The sequence below is a fragment of the Leishmania panamensis genome, assembly GCF_000755165.1.
Source record: "Leishmania panamensis strain MHOM/PA/94/PSC-1 chromosome 11 sequence".
Taxonomy (NCBI): Eukaryota; Euglenozoa; class Kinetoplastea; order Trypanosomatida; family Trypanosomatidae; genus Leishmania; species Leishmania panamensis.
In genome coordinates this window covers 424,659-450,566 of record NC_025856.1, presented here as the reverse complement: position 1 = coordinate 450,566, position 25,908 = coordinate 424,659, and the positions used below count along the sequence as shown (strand labels likewise).

The 25,908-nt window shown below is 56.8% G+C and overlaps 3 protein-coding genes across 3 annotated transcripts; all 3 read right to left on the bottom strand.

The window, feature by feature from the left end:
* Positions 1-2,596: 2,596 nt before the first annotated feature.
* LPMP_111050 (hypothetical protein) lies at positions 2,597-4,990 on the bottom strand (the record flags this gene model as incomplete). The annotated part of the gene is made up of 1 exon (XM_010698650.1): positions 2,597-4,990. One exon carries the CDS (start codon positions 4,988-4,990, stop codon positions 2,597-2,599), a length of 2,394 nt encoding a protein of 797 aa, XP_010696952.1.
* A 9,710-nt stretch (positions 4,991-14,700) lies between these two features.
* LPMP_111040 (hypothetical protein) lies at positions 14,701-15,507 on the bottom strand (the record flags this gene model as incomplete). Its single annotated transcript, XM_010698649.1, has 1 exon — positions 14,701-15,507. One exon carries the CDS (start codon positions 15,505-15,507, stop codon positions 14,701-14,703), a length of 807 nt encoding a protein of 268 aa, XP_010696951.1.
* A 1,702-nt stretch (positions 15,508-17,209) lies between these two features.
* Positions 17,210-21,280, bottom strand: LPMP_111030 (hypothetical protein; the record flags this gene model as incomplete). Its single annotated transcript, XM_010698648.1, has 1 exon — positions 17,210-21,280. The coding sequence occupies one exon, from the start codon at positions 21,278-21,280 to the stop codon at positions 17,210-17,212; it is 4,071 nt and encodes a 1,356-aa protein (XP_010696950.1).
* Between the last annotated feature and the right edge of the window lie 4,628 nt (positions 21,281-25,908).

Below are 25,908 nucleotides of genomic sequence, written 5' to 3'. Positions count from 1 at the left end.
TACTTGAATAATACGGTATGGGGAACAGAAAGAGCGAGCGAGTGAGAAGGGGCAGGCAGAGGGAGAAGCCCTCGCTGTCCTCGATAACACCAGCAGTTTCTTGTCGCCACCCACCTACCCCTCACGTGAAGACTGAAAAATCCATGACGCTCTAGGCAGTGCTGCTGCTGGTGCTGGTGCTGCTACGTACCAGCACCAGCAGCACTTTTGCTTTCATCGTGTCTCGGGACTTCCCGTGTTGGGGTGGGTCAGTTGGTATTTTGTCTTGTCTCCTCCCCCTCCCCGCTGTGTCCCCTACGCATAGGTGCGGTGCACACTCAAGTGGGTGGGTGTGGGGTCGGTATACGCGTGTGCTGAAGCACAGAAAGAGCTTAAGGAATACAAACTATACACTGGAGCACACCGTGTGCTACAACGTAGAGAGGAAAAGAAGAAGAAGAGGAATACCTAACAGAGGGGAGAAGGGAGAAGATGCAGGCGAAGGTGCGGTAAGGCGGGTAAAGGGGAGGGGGGAAGGGAGGGGGTACACACATCTGAGTATGGACTCTGAATCCTGGTGGAGAAGGGAAGTTGCGAAGAAGGGGGGAAGACGGAGAAGAGAAAACATACAAAACACAAAACACAAAACACTGAGACAAGCAATACACAAAGGTGGGCAAGTAGCCTCCATTCGTTTCTTTTTCGGGTGATGTATGCCTGAAACTACACAGTACAGTGAGGAGAAGGGAGGAGGAGAGACGGACGGCGCAGAGGCGAATCCACAAACCCAAAGAAAAACAACCCGAGAAGTAAAAAGAGAGAGAACGAAGAGGAAGAGAGGAAGAGAGAGAGAGAAAAAAAAACACGCACACACACCAAAGACAAGACTCACACTTGCAAACGAACTGCAAAATGCAGAAATCGACGGAAGTCCCAGTGCAGACGATAAATCGGCGAAATGGAAGAGGGAAAGGGGGAAGGGGGGTGGCGGTGTAGCGCCTTCGTCTTACGCTACCATCACTGTAAAGGATTGAAAAAGCGAAAGCAGTAGAAACGGCAGAGGTGGGCGGTGTAACACCGGTGAGATGCCTTCGATGAGAACGAAAGGCAGCCCGGCTGATGAGCTCACACGCCTTTCTGCCCTTCCCTTCCCTTCCCTCCCTCCCTTCCTTCCTCTTCTCCCTTTCCTCACCAACGTTTTCGCTTTCGTTTGCCGTTGTGTCTGCCCCTTCCTTCTGCCTTTTCGCAGCACAGACGAGACAGTGGCGCACGTGCGCGTAACCAGCGGCGTCTACCGGCGGATTCACCCAGCGTATGGACACTGGGTGAGGGCGCAGAGAGTAAAACACCAAATGAAAACATACCCAAAAAAAAAAAGAAAACTACAAATGTACTCGAACGTGGCAGGGAAGTAAACTGGTGGCAGCGCGTGAAGATCAGCGCGTTAGGACGCTAACACGGGAAACGAAAGGTGCGAAAGCGAAACTACACGAAAACGAGCCGCTGCATGGACCCCTTTTTAAGCTCCGTCCTCCCTCTTTCCGCCTACGTTGACAGCGGCAGTCTTCCTTTTTTATTTTGCCTTTTCTTTTTCGCTTCTTAGGAGAGGCACGTATGCCTGGGCGCCTGGCAGCCGATAAAGGCGACGCCACGCAGACACGCCGGAGCACGACAAGAAGAAGGGCAAATAAAAAAAAAAACGAGGAAAAATAATAATAATAAAAAGAAACCCGACGGCTGACATCATCGAGGGAAAGCGAGAGAAGGGCGGCAAAGAGGCGCATGACAGAGGAGGGAAGTGGAGGCGTAATGCGAGAAAATGGACGGAGCGGCGGGGGGATGAGGGAGGGGGAGGGGGGAACACAGACGGCAAGGGAACAACAGAAGAAAAGGGCTTCAGAGCAAAATAACAAGAGAGGGGGGGAAAGACGAGAGGGCGCGTCCACGTGTCTGTGAGGCATGTTGAGGCAGAGGGGGGAGGCCTGGGCTGGGCATGCAAACACACATGCACAGAGACTAGGCAAGTGTTACTCCAGGAGACAAGTGAAAAGGAAAAATAAAACGACGGAAACACTGGATAAGCGAAGATGGCAAAAATGAAGAGGACAACGACGACAGAATGTGAAAAGAGGAGAGACGTGGGCGAGAATACAAACACAAAAGGGAACGAAAAAAGAGAGAGGGTGGAGGGGGGAGACACGCACAGACAGAGAGGGGGGAGGGGGGAGCAGACCACGTAAGACAGTACAGTACATGAAGAGGAAAGGGAGGGGGCTAAAGAGAATAGAAGGGAGGGGGGAGTGAGAGGCATGGCGCACAAAGTGCTACTTCTGATGTCGATGGATACACACACGCACATTCACTCACACGCACAGACAAAACAAAGCCAAGAAAGAGCAGCCGCAAAAGTGAGAAGAGTGAAGAAGAGGAGTCGAAAATGGAAACTAAGCATATATACAGACTGCAGTAAAGCGAGGGGACGGGGAAAAGAATTCACTTTCAACGAAGATGAGTTGACGTCACTGTTGCACACACACACACACACACACATACATACCACACAGCCCAGATCCCAATAAACGCTGGAGATGAATAGGCACGTGAGCTAGTCGTTTAATCACGGTCCGAAGCTGTCGTTTCGGGCCGGTGAGACTGCAAACAACTTCATGAGCCGTTCGTCCTTGCGCATCCACTGGAGGCAGCGCTGCATGTCTTCTCCTCGCTCAAATAGCACAAAGCAGCCGCCGTAGTACGGGGGACGCAAGAACTCACGATATCGGACGAATCCAGCAAACCTCTCGGAGAAGTACTCCTTGCGCAACACGCTCTGTGCGAAACGGAAGAACTCGAGGTCTTCGGCGTTGGGTGCCGGCTGCAAGACGGCTTCGTCAGCAGCACCAGCACTGCTGCTGTGGCGATCATCACGTGGGCTCGTCAGCTGCGAAGACACCGGTGGCCGCAGTGGAGAATACGCTTGTGCAGTGTGGCTATCCTGTGGACTCCGCAGCTGTGGGGTCGTCATCAAGGTTGGTAAGGCCGGCGATTGATAGAGCATACAGTGGTGATGGTGCGGCACAACCGAGACCAGTGGATGGATACCCGCGGCGCCGCTCAGAGACACCGCCGTGCTCGTTGACACGCGGAACGAGGGGGTAGTCTGAGAGCGGGCTCGCGTCGGTGCTGGGAGTGCAACTACCTCGGCGCACGCAGCCGCAGCGTCTGGCATGGCCATTGTACCTGAGGTAGTTGAACGCGGCCCCACCGTCGCGAACGATGGGTTGATAGGCACCGCAGTCGCACTATCCGTGCCGCCGCCGGTGGTGCTACGCAGCTGGTCGTGCTGGAGGCACTGAGGCTCTTCGAAGTTGTGGATGAGACGTACGAAGAGCGTACGGGAAGGGAGGGGAGGCTCACGAGCAGGTTGGTGGTGGTGGTGAGCCATGTGGCGCTGCTGCGGATGCCGCTCTTCGTAACGGTACGACGATCCAGGCAGCTTTGGCGGTACGCCTCGCCAGTCATCCACTCGCTCATGCTGATCGTTGCGCTCCGCCACGTGCGAACTCAGATGCGCACCAAGAGGTTGCCAAGTGGTGGGGTTCTCGGGTTGGTAGTAGGCTGGGGTAGCGGTGCCGCTGCCACAAGAAGAACGAAGCTCAGTCCTCTGCAAAAACGATGATGGTGCTGAGGTAGCCCAAGTACGGTGCGTCACCGGCGAAGGCCCGTGGTACAACGTTGTCTGAGCCAACGGGTGAGGCTCTAGCGGGTGTGTGGCCTGGGCGTCAGACCAGCCGGCAGGGGCACAGGGATGTGGTGGCTGCAGTGGAAGCTGAAACCGTGGCGACAGCACAATTGGCGGCGACGACGACGGCGGCGGCGGCGGATGCTGCTGGGGAGGTGCCCGCAGTAGCAGAGCATGCCGGGCCGGCTCTGACATGAAGCAACCGTCGTTGTCGCCTCTCGGATAGGGGCTTACATGCGGCACCGACGTCGGCATCGGTGGCGGCGGCGGTGGACGGACAGCAACCGCTCCCATCCTCCACGGCGATGGTGGGTGGGACAGCGGGGAGGAGACCAGAGAACTAGGAGGAGGAGCAGCAGCGCCCACCACCTTGACGGGCGTGTGCTGAATTTCCAAGCAGCGGGCCCAGTCCACCCGCAGAAGCGTACACTTACGCAGCAAAGACGCGAACTCACCGGGGAGTTGCTGCGTGCAGAGGTAATCCTCGTATTTCAGCGGCAGGGGCTCCGACTCAACGGGCGAGTTGGTGAAACAAGCACTCGTCACACCACCTGATGGCACACAGGGGTCATCGCTCACAAGGCCGGGTGGCGCCCCAGTCGATGGCGCGGACCCCACAGCAGGTGGGGCGCCGAATGTAGAGGTCAGTACCACCTCCTTGATTATGCGCATCTGATTGAACCACGTCAGCGCTCCATGTGCGGCTGCGATGCTGTCATAGACAGCGAAGCCAACGTTCCTGCCTCGCGAACTCTTCACTCGGAGTGCCATCAACCCCTGTGGGGGTACACAAGGCTGCAGCTGCCATTTGTTCTCAATTGACGCTGGCAGGCCGTCGATGAAGAGCGTTGTGGTGATTGTGCCGACGGGGGAGATCGGTGACGTCGCCGTCGCACGGACAGCGCTGCGCGGTTGTGTCTGGTTTAGTGGAGACCAGCTGCAGCTGCTCGGACACGAGCCAGAGGATGGGTCATCCAACGCCGCTGTTGCACACCAATCAGAGAATGAGTGCCGCTCCATCAACACCGTTGAGCCTAGCGACTGTGTGCTCAAGAGCGCTTGGCACGACTGCAGGAGAGCACCCGAATACAGAGTAGAGGTGCTCGTGCTCGGCAACGAGCCCGCCGTGTCCCCGGCAAATGGCGGATCGTCGCCGCCGGCATCGCCGCTGTGTCGCGACCGCGGAAGGGAAATTCCCTGCCGCGGTGAGGCCAGTGACGGGTGATGCAAGTTCACGGCGTCGAACGGCGAAGACAACTGGGCCAGGCGCATGCGGCATGACACAGAGTCACGGGTAGACGCGGTCGCTGCTATGGTTGAGGTCGCAAGCGTTGTTGTCCCTCCTATCTCGATGTTCGCGACACTGCTGGGCCAATGAAAGGGCGCAGTGGTCGGCGAAGCTGTAGCGACACTCGCACGGGCGCCAAACGTAACTGTGACGGAGCGCGTAATAGACAGTGTCGAGTGAGCTGGTATACCCCCAGTTGCCTCAGAGCTCTGACTCGAAAATCGGTCGATGGAATCATCCAGATCAGGTGCTGAAGACGGCAGTGGTGGCTCTGTCGAAGCTCGGGTGAGGGTGCGCAGCTGCCCCTGCTGTCGATCAGAGGTCTCTTGTGGAGTATACGAGGCGGACGATTGCCGGTACGGGTTGTGATGGTAGCTTCTCATGCTCACTCGCATGCACATCAAGCCGGCGTGCGTCCGTCTGAATAATCAAACGTGCGTGTGTAGTATGTAATGTGGGTGCCTGCCAGCCTGCACACCAGCACGAGCGGGTGTACCTTACGCCTTCGCCAGTTCTGTCGGTGCGGATGCGTAAGGAGGTGCCTTGAGCGTCTTTCTCTAGCAGGCAAGAGAAAGACAAAGAGGAACCTTGGAAGAGAATGGGAGACGCACACCGTCACGCTTACACACACAAACGATGGGGCAGATCGAGAAGACACGAAGAGCTCAGGACAGAGGCGAGGAGACGCGTGCCCAAGCAGAAGAGAGGAACACCAAGAGACTTCACTCGCGCACACGTATGCGCGCTGGCGCGGTGATGGTCAGCCACGCTCGACGAAACCAAGAAGAGAGAAGAAAGAGTGGCAGAGAAATTGGTGTCGTCAGTGGAAGAAGGCGAAAGAGACGCCACTACACACACCACGTGACCGCCACAGCAAACCAGAAAAGAAAAAAGAAAGAGCGAAGCAGAAAATAACCAAACCTGGCACGCAAACTAGGAACACTTACGCCAACAGACGAGCGTTGTTAGGCAAGCACCCAAGAAGACTCGCAAGGGCTGAGTGGGGTGGCAGAAACAAACAGAAAAAAATCCACCCGCCGCGAGCTTGACAGACGTCGCTTTCGAGAAAATGACAGTGGTGGTCAAACAAATCAAGCGTAGCACACACACACACAGATAGCGCGAGAAAAGGGATCTGCGGGTAGGAGTGGCAAGAGTGACAGCGTCACTGAGGTGGAGACGGGGAAGAAGGGAGTCGAAAGGGGAAAAAGAGGCGGCGAGAGAGCGAGGGTGTACAAAGAGTGGAATAAGGTGAAAAGAGAAGCACGCGGAAGAGACCAGCTCGAAGAGACACACCCGAGTGGCTCTACTGCTCTGTGGGCACTTGCCCGTGTGCGTAAGTGTGTATATGTCGGCCAGTGATACCGATGAGAAAACTCCGCTTATTTCAGCGTTGGGTGAATGAGGGTCGCTGTGAGCGACCTGGAAGGGTGGGGGAGGGATATTGTGCGGCTGTGTAGGCACTGCAAAGGCGCCAGGGAGGTTGTGTAGATACACCTGTTTGTGCACGTGTGTGAGGAGGGCGATGAGCCTGCGCGAGTATCTCCGCGAATTGTGTGTGTTTGTGTGTGTGTCTGCTTACCTTGACTACGTGTGTTGCAGGGGGGGGGTATCGGGTGACGGATCAGTAAGGGAAGCTTCTTTTTTGTTGTTGCTTTTGGGCGGTAAATCCCCGTGCGTGTGAAAGGGTTATGTGGCCCCTGACTTCCTCTTTTCTTTTTTACGCCGTTGTCTTCAACTCCGCATTGAGCGGTGATATTAAAAGAAAGGAATGCAGAGAGGGGGTGCGCTGCTTGCTTGAGCCGATTTGCCCTTCGCCAACTCTCCCCCCCCCTCCCTCCTCCGCGCACGCGCGTTTTCCTGTTGCGCTCTTTTCCTCCTTCAACGTGACCCACCCCGCCCGCACAAGTGGTGAATGTCAGCGTCGTACCGCTGCTGCCCTTTTGCCAACGATTGGCGCACCAGGGTGGCACAGGCACGCCAACCACACACACGCACAGCGCGCACGAGTAGGAAGTGAGCGCAGCCGGCAGAGTAGAAAACGAAGAAAAAAAGGGAGGGAATACCGCAAGAGAGAGAGAGAGGAGGGGAGGGGGGAGGCGCGAGAGGAAAATAACGAAAAAAAAAAACACAAAAAGAAAAGGGTCTCGCTCACGCTCACACCCCAACGACAGGACACTGACGAAGCGCCTCCCTCCCCCCCTCGCCCACAAGCGATGGCAGGTGTGTGCAGATATAAAAGTGCAAAAGTAGGAAGACGGTGGGGGAGGGGGGGCTGAGTGCGTAAGATGGAACAGTGCCCTGGGAAGCTCCCTCGATGACAACTTCGATGGTGCGATGGTATTCTTATCGATGGTGCGTACCACTACGCGAAATTTTGCATCCGATCCTTGAAGCAACGCACTCGGGATTCCTTCGGCTTTCTTATCGGGCCTCTGACAGGCGCCGCGGGACTCGTCTTCCTTTCCCTTCCGTCCTCCTTTCTTCACCCTGACCTCACGAATTGATCCCGCTGTGTTTTCCTATGTTTGCTATTGTTGTTTCTAGCGCTGGCCTCGCCTTGCGCACGCGCGTGATTTGCGCCGCTATCAACGCTGTGTGTGTGGGGGGGGGGGGAGAGAAGCAACAACAACAAAAAAAGGAAAGGCAGTGAAATGTGGTGTAGTGGGTAAGACTGAGTAGGTGGAGGGAGGAGGGGGGGCGGCGGCGGTGGCTTGCAGCAGCAGGGTGGGGTCAAAGAGGGCCGAAGAAACTAGGGAATGGGATAGGAAGGTGCGGGGGGCCGACGCCCAAGGTGAGACCCATAGTAGAGAGCGCACACGTACAGAGACACACACAAGGTCACACAGAAGGACTCCAAGGAGCAGAAAAATGTGTATATACACCCCCTACACATATACACACATGGATAGGGGGTGTGTTGGGGATGCACTCCAGGAAAGGAAAGGTGTAAAGAGCGAATAAACGGCGCAAGAAAGAGACACACAAATAAAACCCCCAGAACAACGCCTCTGTGAATAAGAATGTGAAGGGGAATAAGAAGAGGAGGAGGAGGAGGAGAAAGAAAAAAAAATTGCGATGAAGGTGGGAGAGAGAGGAAACGACAGAAATGGTGTACAAGAAAGAGTCCAGACAGAGGGGTAGTGGGGGGAGGGAGGGCAAGGAAGTGGGGAGGTAAGGGGGGAGGAGAGAGAGAGGTCGAGGAAGGAATGGAATGAGGGGGGAGGGGTACGCGTGCGAGGCAAACGAGTGCCAAGAAGGGGACAGAGACGAAATAAAAGAGAGTAGGAGAATCAAGGGAGGGGAGACTTGGGTAGAACACAGAGAAACACACACGTAAAGAGGCAGGATAGAGAGAGAGAGACACGCTCGGTACTACGCCGCGGAGAGAACGTGGGTTGAAAGCGATGGGAAGCAAAAAAGGAAAAAAAAGGGCTGTGATGCGAAACGAACACGTGACTCGAGTACACGCAGGTGCGTGTAGAGAAGGCGCGCGTATTGAGCCGCCGTCACGCGGACCCCTCTCGAGTGGACACGAGTGAAACACCAAAACGAAGAGAGGGAACTCAGGGGTAGCACTATCAGTTCTTTTCAGTGCTTTATAGGGAAATGAAGGCGGGAGAGGGGGAAGATAGAAAAAGGGGGAGGGAGGGCGTTGAAACCGAGGCGAAAATAGGAAATAAAAAGGGGGAAAGAGGCACTCAGCAGGCAGAAGAGAGCAAAGAAAGGCAAATAAAAAAGGGCAGACATACATAAAATAGGACTGTAGTCGCAACGCGTACACACGGGCGCCTAGGTGCTAAGCACAGAGAGAGAGAGAGCTACACAGCTCCCCCCCCCCCCAAGGCGAGGAGAGGTAGGGACGGCTTCAGCGAGCCTTCCTTCCTTTTCGCTTTAGCTCGACTAGCTTGATAAGGAAGCGAGCACAATATCCACAAGACAGGGGAGGGTATTGAACGCCGTCAAATAGTACCTGCAGAATAAACGTCCAGAGCAAAGAGGAGGAAAACGCAAGATAACTCAACAACGGAAATGAAAGAAAACTTGAGGTGATACGAGTGCAGGAGGGAGAGAGATGCCAGGAGGCACAGAAGGGAGGAAGGAGAGGGGGAGAAGAAAGACACACCCACACACGCACGTCAGCGCCAGAAGCAACACAGAAAGCGGCACGGATCGACAAGAGAAAGTGTACGCGGGAGCTACAAAGCTGAAACGGGAAGCCGAAAGAAAAATGAAGCAAAACATGTAGTGTAGAGAGGGGGACGATAAAATGAAGGGGTGGTGGCACGCAATATCCGTGTGAAGCAGCTAACAGGGCAAGGAAAAAAAGTAGGGGAGGGAGAACAGAGGGAAGGAAAAGGGAGGAGAGGAAAAGAAGTGAGCGACCAACTAAATAAAACTGAAGATTTTCTTACACCGTCAAATTTTGGGGCTTGAGCGTGCGTGAGCAATGGCGACACAACCGCAGCAAGTGGGGGGAGAGGAAAGAAGAGGGTGTGCAGGGCAAAACAAAAAAAAATCAAAAAGAGCGGGAGCAACGGAAAAGACCGTCTCTCTCCGCGCCGCTTCGCCCTCTCCGTCGAACTGGTGCGCCTATCCCGCGGCCACTAACTGCTGCTGATCTTTGTGCCAACTCTGCCGTTTTCTCGTCACTGTATAGTCGGCAGCCGCGTAGCTCTGAGAATCGCACAGCTCCAAGCCCCTCCCCCCACCACCACCACACACCCTCAGAAATTTCGAGACGATAAAAAAAAAAACGAGGCGGACAAAGAAAATGGAGAAGGGGGGAAGAGCGAGTGAGAAAACAAGAGAGAATTAGGCGGCAATGGCGGAGATGAGCAAGGCACGACACAGCGGCAGAGGTCCACAAGTTGTACACGCACGAGCACCCAAGGTGTGCCAAGAGAGCAGCAGCGGACACACGCACAAAGAACGCAAAGGGGAATCAGCGAACAGCGCAACAAGGAAAATGAGGAGTTCGATGACACGAGGGAAAATGGAGGGGAACGCGCTCGGTCTATCGGGTACGTGTGTGAGCGTACGTGCTGACCCGTGGGTCTGTGTGAACCTTCGTCAGTGCCGCAGGCTGATGCTGTGTGTGTGGGGGGAGGGGAAGGCAAACCGTCGAGGCGCTGGTGAAGTAAAATGAGTGAGTGGATGCCCACGTGCCTACTTTCGAGTCGGTGACACAAAGGGTGAGAGAAAGGTGGGAGTGTGGTGCTGAGGAGAAACGAATGGAGTCCAACGCAGAAGAGAAAGCCCGACGAGCAGCCACTCCAACTATACTCAAAAAACGCAAACCAGAAGAGAGAGAGGCGTGTTCGAGCCAAATGACGCACACACGCACACGCCAATGGAATATGAAACGATGAAGAGAACAATCAGAACGAGGAAGAGTTTCGAGTGTGAAGAGGGGAAAAGAAAAGGGAAACATAAATCCAAAGACGGAAGAGGGTGTCGGAGGGTGTGGTGTGAGGCAAAGAGAGGAGGAGGGGGGGGGGCAAGAAAGAAAGCTTAGTGGCAAAGGTCTGTCGATGACGGCGGCGCTGATGGTGAGGTAGATGAGTACACACACGCAAACACACTAAGAACGGGAACAGGAGAGAAAAAAAACCAACAAAGCGCAAGAAGGAAAGCAAATACAAAGCACCACAACCAATCAGCGTGCCGGGAAGGGGTGAGGGAGGTAATCAAAGGTGCTGGAAAGAAGAGAGAAGAAAGGTGGAAAAGAGAGGCTAAGGAGTGTGTGCGCGTGGGTGGGTGTGGGTTCAACGCAGATCACATACATACACAGAGAGAGAGGAAGCGGGAGCGAGAACGAGAGCAATGGGAGACGGGAAAAGGCGAGAGAGTCGACCTGTGGTCGCTCAAACACGAAGAGGCGATAAGGCGGTGCGTGGAAGGAGGCGGCGGGAAGGAAGCGCGAGAGGGTGCTGAGCGAACAAAGACAAAGCAAGACGAAATGAGGCAACACAAAAAAAGTGGGGTAAGTGGGCCTGAGTGGGTGAGTGAGCTCTGTGGGCGGTGGTGGTGGTGGCGGCGTCCTTGCCTACTGCTCGATGGGATAGGGTGATCGCTGTGAAACTCTGAAGTGTGCTGTGTGGGCGTGAACTAGAAAACAGAAACAAGCAAGCAGAGAATCCGAGAACAGAAAAAAAAAACGAGAAACGGCTGGAAAAGATCCTGTGAAGAAACACAAAAGTGCGAAAGGGAGAAGAAAGGTAAAGCAGTAAAAGGAGATCGAAAGAGGGGGGAGGAGGGGGTGACTTAGCACTTGAGTGGCCAGTGGTGTCTGTGCTTAGTGTGCAGTCGTAGTGTGAAGAGGAGACCTCCTCCCGCCAAGCATTTGAAAGGCTTGCAGATGAGCAAGAGAGAAGGAAGTTCTGTAAAGATCAAACCCAGTAAAAAAAAAAAGAGAAAGGCAAGAGAAGGTAGCGAAAGGTGGGGCGTACGTACATACGCATATATATATATATAGCCTTACACACTCGAGAACGTTGATGATGATGATGATGATGGCGACGCCCGAGAGAGCCACCAAAATGAAGAAAAAAAAGAAAGAAACCCGACGAAGAGAGAAGCGAGAGACAGGCGAGAAGTGCTCCCTTCAGCGAAACAACGAACAGTGATAAGAGTGGGTGCGCGTCCCTCTTCGTCGCGAAGAAAGCACCAAAAAAAAAAAGTCGGGAGCAGGCGGTGGAGTTGACGGGCTAGTGGCAAGTCAGAGCCACTGTGGACAAAACAAGATGAATTTTGAAGAATGCCTCACCGTGAGTTGGGTGTTAGGGCAATATATCGGTGAAGCGACTTTGTCGGCCTCACGTTTTCCTTTTTGCGCCTAAAACGCGCGAGGTCTTCGCTACACAGCTGCGGCGCGGTGCGCTTCGTTCGCTCTTCTCTTTTGTTTGTCCGTCCTGCGCCGCAAATCGGTCCTCTGCTTGTCGTGCTCTTGCCTCGTCAAACGCGTCTTTGATGCAGCCCTTCCCCCCAAGGAACTACTTTCTTTTTCTTCTTGCTGAAAGGAGGGAGAGCGTTGCGGTGTCGGGCGATGAACAAGTCCTGGGAAGACCCGGTAGCCAGCCACCCGACAGTCACGGGCACACCCACACGCACAGAGAAGAAATCAACGGTGTTGCCTGAAAAAATGTACACGCTGAGGCGGAGGACAATGATGGAATGCAAGTCAGAGGTAAACAAGAGCCACCGCCCACGCAGAGGTAAGTCCACTCTTCGACCGACACCGCTCACAAAGTCCACGCACACACAACCGTTAAAGAAACAAAGGAAAGGGGAAAAAACTGAGCTGCGTTATACACCAGTCGATCTCTTCTGATTTTACCATACACGGTATTGTAGTCCAGCAGAATCGATTGCTTCCGGCTTGTCTATACCGTCGGCTGCAACGCTGTGGATAACAAGCAAGCGTGCGGCCCCCTCAGTCGAGCTTCCTACGGCTGCGAGGAGGCTATGTGGGTTTCTGTGTTTTGCTCTTTTTTTCCTCGCAGTTGAGTCAGCAGGACTCTCTGCTGCTCTGGGAAGGTTGGCGCTGTTTTTCGGTCTTCTAAGGATGAAAGGACTGGACAGAAACGAACGGAAAAGGGAAGATTTGTCCTAACAGTGACGGGAGGAGGAAACGAGAGAGTGAAAAGGGCACCAGATGGTGTGTGCGTGTGCGTGTGTGGAGGGGGGGAGGGGAGGAGGGGAGTGATGATTGGGAAATCAACAAAAGGGGAGTTGTGTTGATAGGCCCGGTATTGGGTGGTGTTGTCTTTTATGTGGGTGTGTGTGGGTGTTTGTGTGAATCGGCGTAGTGCGGGGCGTGGTGCGACAGTGAAAGCGATAAACAGTACGCTGACAACCTAAACATGCATAGAAGTGTCCACGAAAAAGTGTCCGTGTGCGTGCGTTACGCGGGAAGGGGAAGGTGGAGGAGGAGGAGGGGGGGCGTGATGTGCGGAAGAGGCACAAGCAGTGCGGCGGGATACCAATGCCACGTGTACGCGATATATTCGAAGACGGTGACAGGCAAGGCGGGAAGGAAACGCGCAAGTTGAAGGGGAAAAAGGGGAAAAAAGAGAGAAAGAGAGAGAGAGAGGTGGTGTTGTCAGGAAAGTGAAAAATAATCCCGTAATTCGCCACACTGTAGCTCCTGGCGTTGGCGTAGGCCTTTGTGGGCCTGCAGGTGTAGGGGGTGTGCCTCGGAAGTCCCGTGCACTCACGTGGAGAAAAAGGCGCTCCACATCGGCATGACCTCCTTTACGAGGAGTTCTCTGTCAACCAGTGGTGACGCCCCGGAGTCGATCAAATGAAGAGCGCACAGGGCTCTACTCCCTCCTCACCCCCCCCCCCTCCTCCTGCTTGGTCGCGTGCATCAATCACCAGACATGGAGAGAGGGCAGGGTACTTGACTCCACCATTCACGCATTACGGGGTAGCACTTGTGACGAGAGTTCGCCCGAGTCACCCGCAAGAAGCGTAGACCTGCACACTTCGAGCTAAAAGGAGGGAGGCTGAAGACGCAGGAGCGATGCACTCTCATGTGTGGTTCCTTCTGGTTGCTTAGGGTTGCTTCGTCGCTTACTAGTCCCCACTGCCGCGGTGTGTGGGGGTGCACACCTTCGTCTCGCCTCCACTTCCCCCCCTCCCCTGCGTACGCGTCACCCTCGCCTAAACAACAAACCGATAAAATAAAACAATGGAGCCCAACAAAAGGGGGCGGGCATTCGCTACTACTTCACCGACTGCTGTGAGGCGGATGCAAAAACAAAAGTAACACCCGCAATAGCAACGCGGACCACAGAGCACACCGCAGGCTACAGCACCCGATGCTCGTCACGCCTTACTCCCCCCCGCCTCCTTCCAGCAAGTTCTTCGTGCCCACAGACACACCCGCCGCAAGCACGCACGTACAAACCAAAACGAATAATAAAACACAGAACTCGGGGAGGAAGATATGGAAGGGGAGGTATTGTGGATGAGGAGTGTCTGCATCTGGGCCTATCGGTGCGCATGTATGTGCGTGTGACTGGTGTTTCCGAATCTCTGCCTGCCTCCTTCTCTTGGTAGGCAACGCAGGCGGCACAGAGGGGGGGTACAAGTAGGAAAGTTAAGGGAAGGTGGGGCGGAGAGTAGGGAAAAACCGGAAAGCAGCGGGACACGAAAAGAGGGGAAAGGAAGAGCAGCGCAGGGGGGGAGAGGGAGAGGGAGAGGGAGAGGGGGGGAAGAACTCGGGGGAAGCGAGGAGCGCCTTCTCAACAGAAGAAACATAGACTGGTACACACGCCCCACCTCAAATGACCGCTGTGCCTGAGGGTAATGTGACTGAGTCCACCTTCCCGGCTCCACCTCCCACCTTTCTGCTCGCCTCGCTTTCGCTACTGGTGTGCCCCTCCCTACCCCCATCCCAGCCACCGCCTTCCCTTCCTCACAAGCACAGACGCACTCATTCACACCCGCTACGGCTACTAGAGTCCACTAACTTCACCCATCAAATACGAACGCGCCATCAACACGGCAAACACACCCGCACGCACATTACATGCACAACAGACGATAGGGTGCAAAGGAGACGCCGTGGGGCGACAGTGCGAGTCGCAGAAATGAAAGACGCATAGACGCGCTCACCTCATCGCCTCTACCACACCACCACTGTCGCAGCACGGCTCTCGTCACAGTTTGTTGTCGCCTCCGAGCATTACAGAGCAGCAGCGGCATTGCGGGGGCTCTTCTGGGCCGCCGCCTCCACCTTCGCTGCCTCCGCCTTCATGCCTAGGGATTTAAGCTCCTCCGCCAACGCCATCGCGACGGATTTGTAGCTGTGTCCCCCGTGTATCTTGCTACCAGCGTCAGTATAGTAGGTGGTGTGGACACCGCCGACAATGCCGGCGTACGCGTATTGTACGTTCTCGCAGACGGGGTCGTCACACACCATAGCCACACTCATCCTCTCCGGAAACATTGTGAGGATGTTAGCCGCCGCGGCAGTGGTGGACGCCTCGACGGAGAGGCCAGATGCCTCGATCGTCTTAGTGCATGTCTCGCGGAAGAGGGCATTCAGGCGCTCGTACTTGGTCGCCGGCTTCACTACGAGTGTCACGCGCGACGCCTTCATTGCCTTCGCCTTCTCAACAGCCACCTTGGCCGCCTTGGTAAAGTTCTCCACCGCCTTTGCCGTTTCCGCCTCGCATGCGATCCCGGAGGCCGGATACACATCCAGCACGTCACGCACCTGCATCGTGTCCGGCGCGCCACGTGGGAGGATGGCGCGCACCACAACTGTCTTCACGCCCGCGTATGGCTCGCTGGGCGTGCTAGGCGGCTCGGTGACGCACGCATACACGCCGCGCGGGGCCTGCATACCAACAACGACGGCGTTGGACGCAGCCGATGTCGCTTGCGTCGTCTTTACGGCACCACAAGTTGCCTTGGATACCATGGCAGACGCAGCCTGCACCAGAGCAGCGGGGGCACCCGCGGCGATTATAGCAATCGACTTGGACATGTCGTTCAAGGAGCAAAAAATGGGGAGTAGCGACTGAAAGGGACAAGAAAGATGAGGAGTTGAGGGGTCTACCGAGGACTAAGCAAAACGAGAATGCAAGTGAAGCGCGCATAGGAGTGTGCGAGCGTGTGCGGTGTGTGATACGGGCCGATGGTTGAGGGGGTGAAATAATGGAGGGTGTGAACATGTCAAGCAGTCGCGAGCAAGAGAGTTGCGGTGGAGAGTCGCATGAAGAGGAGGAGAGAGGCGAGACACACACACAGAGAGAGAAGCACAGATGTGCGGATAGGTCAACAGTCCCCTCCGTCAAGGTGATGACCAATCAAAACCATCGTCAATCGTCTCGATGCGTAAAGAAAATGAGCTCGACAGAGGGAGGGAGAGAGCAGAGTCGAAGAAGAAAGTGGGTCCAGGGGGTGACGTCGTGAACGGCTCGACCCACTGCACCTTGACCCTCCTTAGGAGCCCCTCTGCCTTCCTCTGCTATTGCTGTTTTGCTGTTGCTTCATGCTTACTGTCTTTAAAGTGTGGAGAGGTGCACGTATGTTGAAGTTGCTGATGGGGTGTTGCTCTATGTTACGCCTTTCAGTCGACTGTCGTTTACGAAGACGATGCGAGAGAGAGTGCGTGTGCGTGTGTGAAAGGGGAGGACATGAAAGGAGAAAGGAGAAAGCGAGGGCGGTAATGTGTGTGATTCGGTGGTGAACGTATGCGCTGCTCACTTCGAAGAAAGAGGAGGAAAAAGAAAAGCAGCTGCAACGTAGAGTCACACCAATACCATACCAGTACGTGTACACACACACTTCGTGCCCCTGCACAGGCGAGGGAAAGAGAGGGAAAACGAAACTGATGGAGGCTGAAAAGAGGGGGGGCGTTGAAAGAAATACACCGAAAAAAAAAAACGAGGCGAACTAAGAAGAAGAGAGGAGAGATGGCACAGGAGGGGGGAGAGCGTGAAGGCGCTGCTTTTCACTCTCAATTCATCCTACCTTGTGTACTTTGCCCTCGTAGACGCATACGTATATATGCATACACAGTATAAAAATATAAGAAGGCGTATGTGCACCCAGCGCTGGCATTGGAGCGATGTGTGGGTGTGGGGGTGTGTATGGCGGTGGGGGGAGGATAAAGGGCGGTATGAACGAAGAAAACAAAAGGGGTGAACGAGAGAAACAAGACAGGGGGAGGGAGGAACAACGCCGGGGAGAAGAGAAAGAAAAGACGCATATTAGCGCTCTCTTCCTGTCGGTGCTTTTCTTTGCTTCTTGCACCCTGTCCCGCAGTGGCACTGCGCTCAATGTGGATGAGTGGGGGAGAGGGGGGGGGCGTGCAGGACACGTGCACGTGCAGCTGTCGTTCGAGGGATGAAAAAGGAGGGGAAGGAAGACGGGGGGAGGGGGCAGGCAAAGACACACACGACGATATAAAAGAAAGCGCGCGCTCTTTCGCGTCGGCTTTGTCGCTTGGTCCTCTGACGCGCCCTCCTCCCCGTCCAGCGCATCCGCAGGGTACCCACATTGCCACCAGCACAGGCGAGGCGAGGCGAGGCAGAGGAGGAGGAGGAAGGACCCCAAAAGCAGCACAAAGAATCACGAGAACATCCGTCGACATGTGCCACTCACGACACACACCGACAGAAACACATGCACAGACACGCAGAGAACTCGAGATGGAGGGCTTGGGGCAGGAAGTGGAAGGAGTCTCAGACCAAACCGGCAGAGATGGGTGATGTAACGCGACTGCACACCGGGGCGCCAAGGGAGCGCCTCCACACCTCTTCGAACTCGTAGCCATCCCACAACTCCAGCAGAGAAAACACCGTAGGGCAGAGCAACAGCGTGTATGAGGGAAACGCAATGCCAGATGCCCTCTTCAGCAACCCGGCGAACAGAACGGCGCCATCACAGAGGACGCAGTTGAACTGCATCTCATAATATGTGATCAGTGCGGAGACTTGATAAACGTTCACAATACCGGCGTAGTCATTGCTGCGGTGGATCACTAAGTCATTCTCGTACATGGACAGCGGAAAACACTCCGAGCCTGGGGTAAGGGTGTCATCAGGAACGCGGCGGACAGCTGCGCTGTCGTCGTCGAACGCAATCACACCATCTCTCCCATTATTAAGGCGGTCACCCTCGACGGGGGCCTCGTACTGAATGCCCCGCTCTCGCCGTGAGGAGGCGGTGCCGGAGGCCAGCAGGTGCGAGCTCCTTCGCCCGCTAGGTACCGACAGAATGCGGTGCTCAGAGGTAAGCTCCAGCTCACTCACCTGCTGAGCCAGGCCATCAGATGGAAAAAAGAAAGCGGAGACCGGGGCCTCGTGAAGGGAGTTGGAGGTGACCACAGCGCTGTTGCAGCCGCGACCCGGCGAGAAAGAGCTGGGCCTCGAGTGTGCCTCCTGCGGCACAGAGAGGAACGACGCCGGCAGAGGAGAGAGACTGACGCCGCGAACGACGGATGTCTCCTTCGTCTTGGGCTGCAGCGACGCGACAGCGCCAATGGAGATGGTCGTTGCTGTTGGTGTCCGCTGCCTGTTGCTTGCATCGGACTGGCTAATCAAACTTACCGTGTGCCAGAGCTCGCCCCCGAGACCGCCTACGACGGCTCCAGCGGGGATCGTGGCTGCCATGCCCTCGTGCGCGTCAGCCTCGCACGAATGTGATCGTACGTGGGAAACCGGGGAACCGTCTCTTTCAGCCGTGTATGTGGCCGAGGGAGACTTTGTGCGAGCCTCTAGCCCCGCAGCTGTCGCGCCAGTGTTGTTTGCCGATACCGAGGACGGTATGCGGTAAGGCGACGTCATAGTAGTCATTCTCCTATCCAGCAGAAGGTGCGCCGCGCCAGTCACATGACTGCTGCCTCGCCGCATGCCGCGGTACATGAGAGCCGATGGAAGGAGTCGCGCCTCCCCGACAGCTTCGGGAGAGCTGGAGGAGGTCAATTGTGGTGTCGGCGATTGCCCCGGCGAGTTACTCGTAAGCGCGTACGCACTCAACAGCGGAGACGTGGAGTGACACTCCAGGAAGCTGTTTTTCGATACCACCGCAGTGCCACCAACCTCCACGTGTGGCCCAGGGTCAGCGCCTGTCACTGGGTTGCCGTCCACAGTGCTGGCATGGCGGCTGCGGAAGGCGGCAAGGACGCCGCTACTGATGCCACCAGCGGCGCTGCCTGTGTGGAAGCTTGGGGCGCTAAGACCGCTCGATCCCCCGACGCCGCCAGCGGAGCTCAGCGACAGGCTGTTTGTATGTCTCTTGCCGATGGCGCCCGGGTTGTTTAGGTTGCTTGCCGTGGTCAGGATGCCAGTATTCGTGTTACTGGGAGACACATTGTTCAGTGATACGAGTGCGCCGACGTTGGGCCTCATGCGCCGGCCAGCGGCCGGGCCGTTAGATGAAAGGACTCCATTGAGTGTCCCCGATGAGCTCGCAGCACCTAGTCGGCTCGTGGAGGGCGCACCCGAAGTCACGGCAGCCCCGGACGGCGCGTCGCAAGCCCCGGTGTTGTAGTAGCTGTGGTGGCTGCGCTGCCGCTCGTTCAGTATCACGGAGGCAGCATGCGTTGGCTCACCAAAGTGAGATACCCCGGGACGCTCCCGCGGCCCTTTCAGTACCCCCAGCAGCCCTAGCTCCGTGAAGGTGGTGAACAGTTCTACGGAAGGGTTTGCCAGAGCGTCAGGCGGCTGATCGATCCTGTCACTGACCTCTCGAAGAACGCTGTTGATTATGGCGAGCTTCTCCATTGTGTTGCGAATGACCTTCTCCTTCGGGCTGCGCCGCGGCGGCGGCATCGCCGACGACTCCTGCCGGTTCTCTGGGGCTGCGAGCACCGTAATCGACTTGCTTGTCCATGCAATCAGCCGTCCGATCCGAATCGCGTGGGTGGAGAAGTCGAGCAGCACACTGCCATCCCTCATGTGGCGCAGGGAGTAGGTCAAGTCCTGGTTGGCGCACGTCGCCGCCTCCGCAACGTTGAACATCCACCACTCGTCACGATAGCCCTCCGTTGGCGGTGGTGCCGCAGCACAGAAGATGGCGTTGCTGTCGCAAGCCGATGCCACCGTTGTAACCGACGCATCGGGCGGTGCGGGAGGGTCAACGGGCACGCGCAGCGACTCAGTCCACAAGTCACCGTTCACCGGCGAGTACAGGGGCAGCTGCACGCTGGCCAGCGAGAAAGAGACCCCGCGTGCCTTCCACAGTCCAGTGAGATCGTGTGCCATGTGCTTGTTGAAGAAACAACTGTTCTCTGGGCCGCCAGAGGGGAGGTACTCCCTGTGGATCTTCACATCATTAAAGTCCGCGAATCGGGCAAGGATCGTGTCAAGCCGCAGCATGTCCAACGGGTGGCCACACAGCACGGCGGATCGGCTGCTAATGACGCGGCTCACCTCAATCACCGAGTGCGGATAATGCGGCATGGAGGGCGCGAAGGGTGACGAAGCAGACGCGTAGCCGCTGGACGAAGTCGGAGAGTACGAACGGCCGCCACGACGGCCCAGCAGGGAAGGGGCGGTATCGGCACTGACAGCCGTGTTGTGGCTGTTCACGTTGAACCAGGTGTTGCCGCGCTCAGCCTCACTCTCCTTGTAGACGTCACGCATGGAGGCAAACACGTCGTAGCCCTCGTTCACCCGCGCCACCAGGCGTCGCAGCGTGATGATGGGGATGTTTACCACCAGCAGCGTAAAACCTCCATTTACAGTTAGGCGCGTCTCCGTTTCAAAGTACTGGTGGCGCTTGCGCATCAGCACGCCAGTGTAGAAAGCGGCGCGGTACATGCACGCGGTGGAGCGAATCAGGTCCTCCTCATTCTGCGCCATCGATACAGCCAAAGCGGCGAAGAGCCCTTTACCGGAGCAGAAGATACCTCCCTTGCTGAGGGTCGTGGCTAGCGCGTCGAAGCCATGCTCGCGCGCCGTCACGTAGAAGCAACACGTCAGGTAGAGCATGTGCAGCGGCCAGGAGTTCACAGCGTCGCTGAAAAATTCCACGCCGACCTTTGCCAGCTCTGAGGGTTGGCGAAGCAGAAACATGACGATCCGATGCCATCGCAGGAACTCGCCGTCATCGTGCGCAGCGCTCGTTGTCAATGACGGCGGCGGCGGCAATGATGATTGGCTGGGGGCAGCGCTCGCGCCACTGAGCAGCAGCGCCGGTGCGCACGAGCTGCGGTGCAGCTGGAGAGTGAGACGAGCCAAGAAGTCGTCCAGGACGTCGGCGTGCTCGTGGCACAGCTGCACCATCTCCGAGAAGCGCGAGAGCCGCTCAAGCGCGCCAAAAAGAGCGAAGGTGGGTAGCGCCGACGGCTTCGGCGACGGCAGCGTGGCAGCGGCAGGTGGTGGAGACGACGACGGCAAGAAAGTGCTCTGCAGCTGCTGAAACAGCGAAGCACAATCGCTGTTGCCCACACCGCCCCTCTGCTGTTGCTGTTGTTGCTGCTGGTTGGGTGGTGACGGAATAGGAATTGCGGAGAGGAAGCGTCGCAGCGATGACACAACCGTAGCCCCGTCCCGCTGACGTGCTGGTTCCCCGGCGTACACCTGTTGCTCCTTGTGGCGTGTCTGTCGTTGCCGATCCTGCGACCTCTCGTCCCCATTACCCCACTCAGCGGCTGCATCTGAGGCAGATTTGCTCCACACCACCGGCGGCCGCTGATGCTGGTGCTGCAAGTTCACTGCAAGCACTGCCCCGTGCTTCGACCACGGCGCCGTCGTCACTGGGTGATAGTGGTGCGCACGGAAGGCTCGGCGAGGGTTACAAAGTGCCATAACACCCGCCGGCGGAACCCGTGGTGTCACTGCAGCATCACCACAGCGAGATTCGGCCCAGCTCTTGCTTGCCTCGCTGATGCTCCTGTTTGCAGGATCGTAGGCAGCAGTCAGGACTACCCGCGCGCTCCTGCGGTAACCTGGCACTGGTGAAACCTCATCGGTCGCAGTGGCCGGAGTGCAAGCACAGCCATGAGATGCCTCTCGCTGCGCCGCCGGGGAAGAGTCGACGCCGCCGGGGATTGAACTCACCGGCCGCGACGCTGCCCCGCTAATGTGGTGAGCGTCGCCCTCTCCGCTACGGCTCCGCTGGGCGCCTGAAAGCACGTCGGAGGTTGGATAAACTTTGTACGCATTTGCGGCTGCTGCCCGTGCCAATGCAGTTGCAACACCGCCGTCCCCACCGCCCCTTGCTGCCCTCCTCTGCGCCTCGACAACAGCGTCACTGCCAACCCCGCCCGTAATAACACCATCGTCACCGACAACCATCAGCCCACGCTGCAAGGCAGACCATGGCTTCCGTCCATGCGCTGCTGGTGAGATCGGCACATCATTCTCCTCGGTAGGGGCACTCTGAGCCAGCTCTTCTGGCAAACGAAATCGCGGAAAGTCATTCATCACAGGCATCACGTGACCGTCAGCGACTTCAGCGCAGGCGCAGTGTACGGCCTCACTGCCTCCCCACGGCCAGCTGGTGGCGAAGGGATCACTGCTGGTGTTGTTCGCTCCACTATCACTGTTGCTGCCGCCGCCTCCGTGGGGTGCCTGTTGGGGCCGAAGCTGTGGCCTCCGACTTGCGCTCACAGGTGGAGAGGGAAGGTAATCCATGTAGTCAGGTGAAGCACTCACCACGTTGGTGGTTGTCAGCATTGCCCGCAAACGAGAGCCCGCCGTACCGTCACTTGCGGTGTGCCCGGCAGAGTCGCCAGCAGCGGCACAACAGGGGCACATGGCCACTGATCCACCGCGATGCACGGTGCACTCTCCCACGGTTGCAGGCGTGGCACCGCTGGCCTCTATGCCATCACCACCGCCGATGCCGTCAGCAGAACCGGCGACGTTCGTGAGCGGCACATCGGCATTTGATGGCATCGGCTCGTAGCAACTCGCCATGTTTGCATTCCAGTGCACACTAAGGCTCACATTGGATCGAGCATCGGTGCTGAAACGATCAATGCGGGCCCGGTATGGGACGTTGGTAGTGAATGGGCTGCCTGGTCTTGTCGTGTGGTTGCTGTTGAACGAACTGAAGGCGGGTGCCGCAGTGCTGGGCAGCTCAGCAGCGAGGGATACCTCTAGCGTAACCGGGACGCCAGATTCGTCGTCAGCAGTGCCGGTGTCGGAAGACGCGGAGATGCATGGGGTGCCTGGGCTTCCCCGGGGTGTGCCTGCGTTGCTTCCTACGCAGGCGAGCGCGGCCGTCACGGTGATAGAAGAGGGTAGGTGCAGCACTGTAGCACTCGGAAGCGCTGCCACGGCGGCCTTTGGCGGTGTGGTGGGGCGCAGAGAGTGAAGCGACCCGGGTGCGGAAGACGCCGTAGCGTTTACTGATGGAGTAGAAAGCGGCAGCAGGGGAGGTGGCGTCAGCTCCTGAAGCGTTTCAGTGTCACTGGAGCTCACAACGGTGCTGTCGATGCCGTAGCCGAGGTGCAAAAAGCAGCTGTTGTTAGCCGCAGCGGAGGATTGGTGCGGCATGGAGCGAGGCCGGCGTTGATTTGCGAGCCGCACACGCGTCTTTGTCGAAGGCTGCGAGGAAGCAGAAGAGGGCATCGTCGCGCTTTCCGCGAAGGCGAGCGTCGCCACATCTACATCATCGTCCGTGGCTGGCGAGGCGCCGTGCGCGGATGTCAGTGCGGCTGAGTCGACTGTAGTGTGGGACGCGCGGCGACCGTCGCTAGTGTTGTCAGCAGTAGCGGGATCTGGGTCACTCTCCGAGGGCATCACAGCTCGCGTCACCGACTCCGTTGACAGCAAGGACGCCGCAACTGGGTCCCCTTCAGGCGAGAACACATTCATGCCCGGTAGTTGGTGACGAGTGCCAGACGCATCTGCAGTAGCATCGCTGACTACATCATGCGCGAGTGAGGCGTGGCGAGGAGTGAAACGCGGCTGCGAGTAAGGCACTGACGTCGGAGGTGTCGATGGTGGCCCAGGTGGGGATGCCGACGGTGGTAGCACTGGAATACCAGAACTAGACGGCATTTTTGAAGCTGCACCCTGGTTGCGACACTGAAGGCAGAAACAAACAAACAAACTAGAAAGAGCAAGGGAAAAGAAGTGGTGGCGCAGCTGCGTCGCGAGAGGAGGGGGGAGAAGGTCAGCGTTGGCTATAAAAGCCGAAGCGCTTCCGGTGTTAGCTGCGGAAAGGTTGCTTTACCGTCGTTGCTTCCGTTCTTTCTCTTGCAAGTGCAGTTTCAGATCACCCTTCCGGTCCTCTTCGCTGCCCCGTGCCGCTGAGCTGCCTTTTTCGCTTCGCCTCCTTTCAAACGACCCCCCCCCCTCTTCACGACACCGTTACTTTTCTCCTCTCGCGTGGGTGTGGGTGTGTGTGTCGCCCGTTAGTGCTCGTCTCTCGTCAGGGAGCGGTTCGCTTCGAGTAGGGCACAGCCGCCTCGCACCGTCCGCCCCTCACCCGCCCCACTGCCGCTGTCACCACCGCTCAGAGAGGCCACGTGCCTCTGCAGACACACACACACACACACGACCACGCACAAATGCCTGTGCGGGGTAGAGGTCTAAAACAAGACGAAAGGGGGGAGGGAGACGAGGAGGAGGAAGGGAGGGAGCGCAAGGCAGAACGAGAAAAGAGACGGCGCGAGGAAGAGAGACGAGAGGTGGAAAGAGCGGACACAGGGAGACGCACAGGCAGCAGTAAAGGGGAAGCAAGAGAAAAGAGAAGCCAAGGCGGTGAAGTACGGCTGATGGCGAGAAGAACGCTCGCAGGAGATAAGAAGCCGTCGATGAGAGAAAACGAAGAAGGAGCGAGAGAGGGAGAACGAGAGGTACGTGTATATGTGTGCCTCCGCTCCCCTTCGCCCGCCCACTCCAAACCAAAAAAGTAACCTTTTCTCTACCTCAACCTGCGCAGTTCTCTTCCGTGTACTGCTTGTCAGTTTTCGGTTCTGGCGTTGACTGTATGCTGATAGTTGGTGATGATTTTCTCTTCGCCTCCCAGTTCGGGGACGGATGGGGGGGGGGGGGTACGTTTAAGGAAACGACTTTGAAAGACTGGCCCCAACAGTCGCGCGCGCGCGTGTGTGTTGGCGTGCCTCAATTCACGCGTTAGTGGGAGCACGAGCGCACAACGATGGACAGAAGAGGAAGAAAGAGACAGTGAAAAAAAGGGAACGAGAGAGAAAGAGAGAGAGAGAGAGAGGAGAGAGAGGGGGGGGGACGAGAGCATGTGAACATGTAGGAAAGAAACTGAGGTGAGGTGAGGTGCGGTGAGATGAGGTGAGGTGAGGTGAGGTGAGGGGGCAAGGTGGGCCACGCAGCTGTAAAAGGGAAAATGAAAATAAAAACAGAAGACAAAAATCGACTGCACGCGTGTTCCACGCCGTCACTATACGCACGCACGCACGCACAGAGAGAGGGGGGAGGGAGGGGGGAGGAAAACAACTCCCCACGCGGATGTGGGCTGCAGTTAGGACACGACAAAGAATCGAACAGAAACGAAGCGAGAGGGGGGTTTTGCCTCCTTGTCGTGTCTGCCTCTTTGCGCTGTTCTTTCTTGCGCACCCGAAGCAGCGAGAGGTGAGCTGAAAAACAACAACAACAAAAGGGAAGAAACGTGTATACGTGTCAATCGCACCGACACAGAAAGGCGGCGACCACCACTCGAGAGGGCAAATCAAGTAGGTGGCACGAGGGGAAAGGTGAGAAGCGCGCTACTGCAAGAAATAGCAACGACGCCACTCCCCCCTCGCCACTCTCCCTCAGACCCCGCACAGTGCACACACACACACACACACACACAGTACACAGTGAGAGAGAGAGAGAGAGCAGCCAATAATTAGAGGAAGGCGACAAGAGAGGAAAGAGAAAAGGGGAAAGAAAGGAAGAGCCCCTAAAACGCACTGTGCAACGCGACCCAACAGCAATTGCAAGAGAAAAATGAAACCCGGCACGCAACAGACACGCACATGCGCGACTCGAGCAACCTGAAGACCAAAAGAGATTTGGGGAGCTGTGAAAAGTGCAGACAAGTAGAAATGTGCAAGGGGAGTGAGTGGGGGATGCGATCGAGTCGGCTGGCGGCTGGGGTGAAGAGAGGGAAGCGGTGGTGTGAGTACAACGAAGGATGGAAGAAGGAACACGGAAAGGGGGAGAGGAGAGAAAGCCTTACAGAGACTGAGAATAGCCACCAAGAAGCGACACAACGAGCAGAAAAGAAAAGAGCGAAGAAACGAGAAGCAAAAAGCGGAACGACTCGAAACCGAACACACACACACACATGCAAGTGCGACACCTGTACATTAAGGAAAAGAACAGTGAGAGGGGTATGTGTGGGGGGGGTGCTCGCGGAGGTGTACGTTCCACTTATGTGTTTCTGTGAAGGTCCCCCTGAAGACTATTTAGGAAGAGTGGTGGGGGGGGGGGGGGGGGGGGGCAGGGAGGTAGGTTAGGGA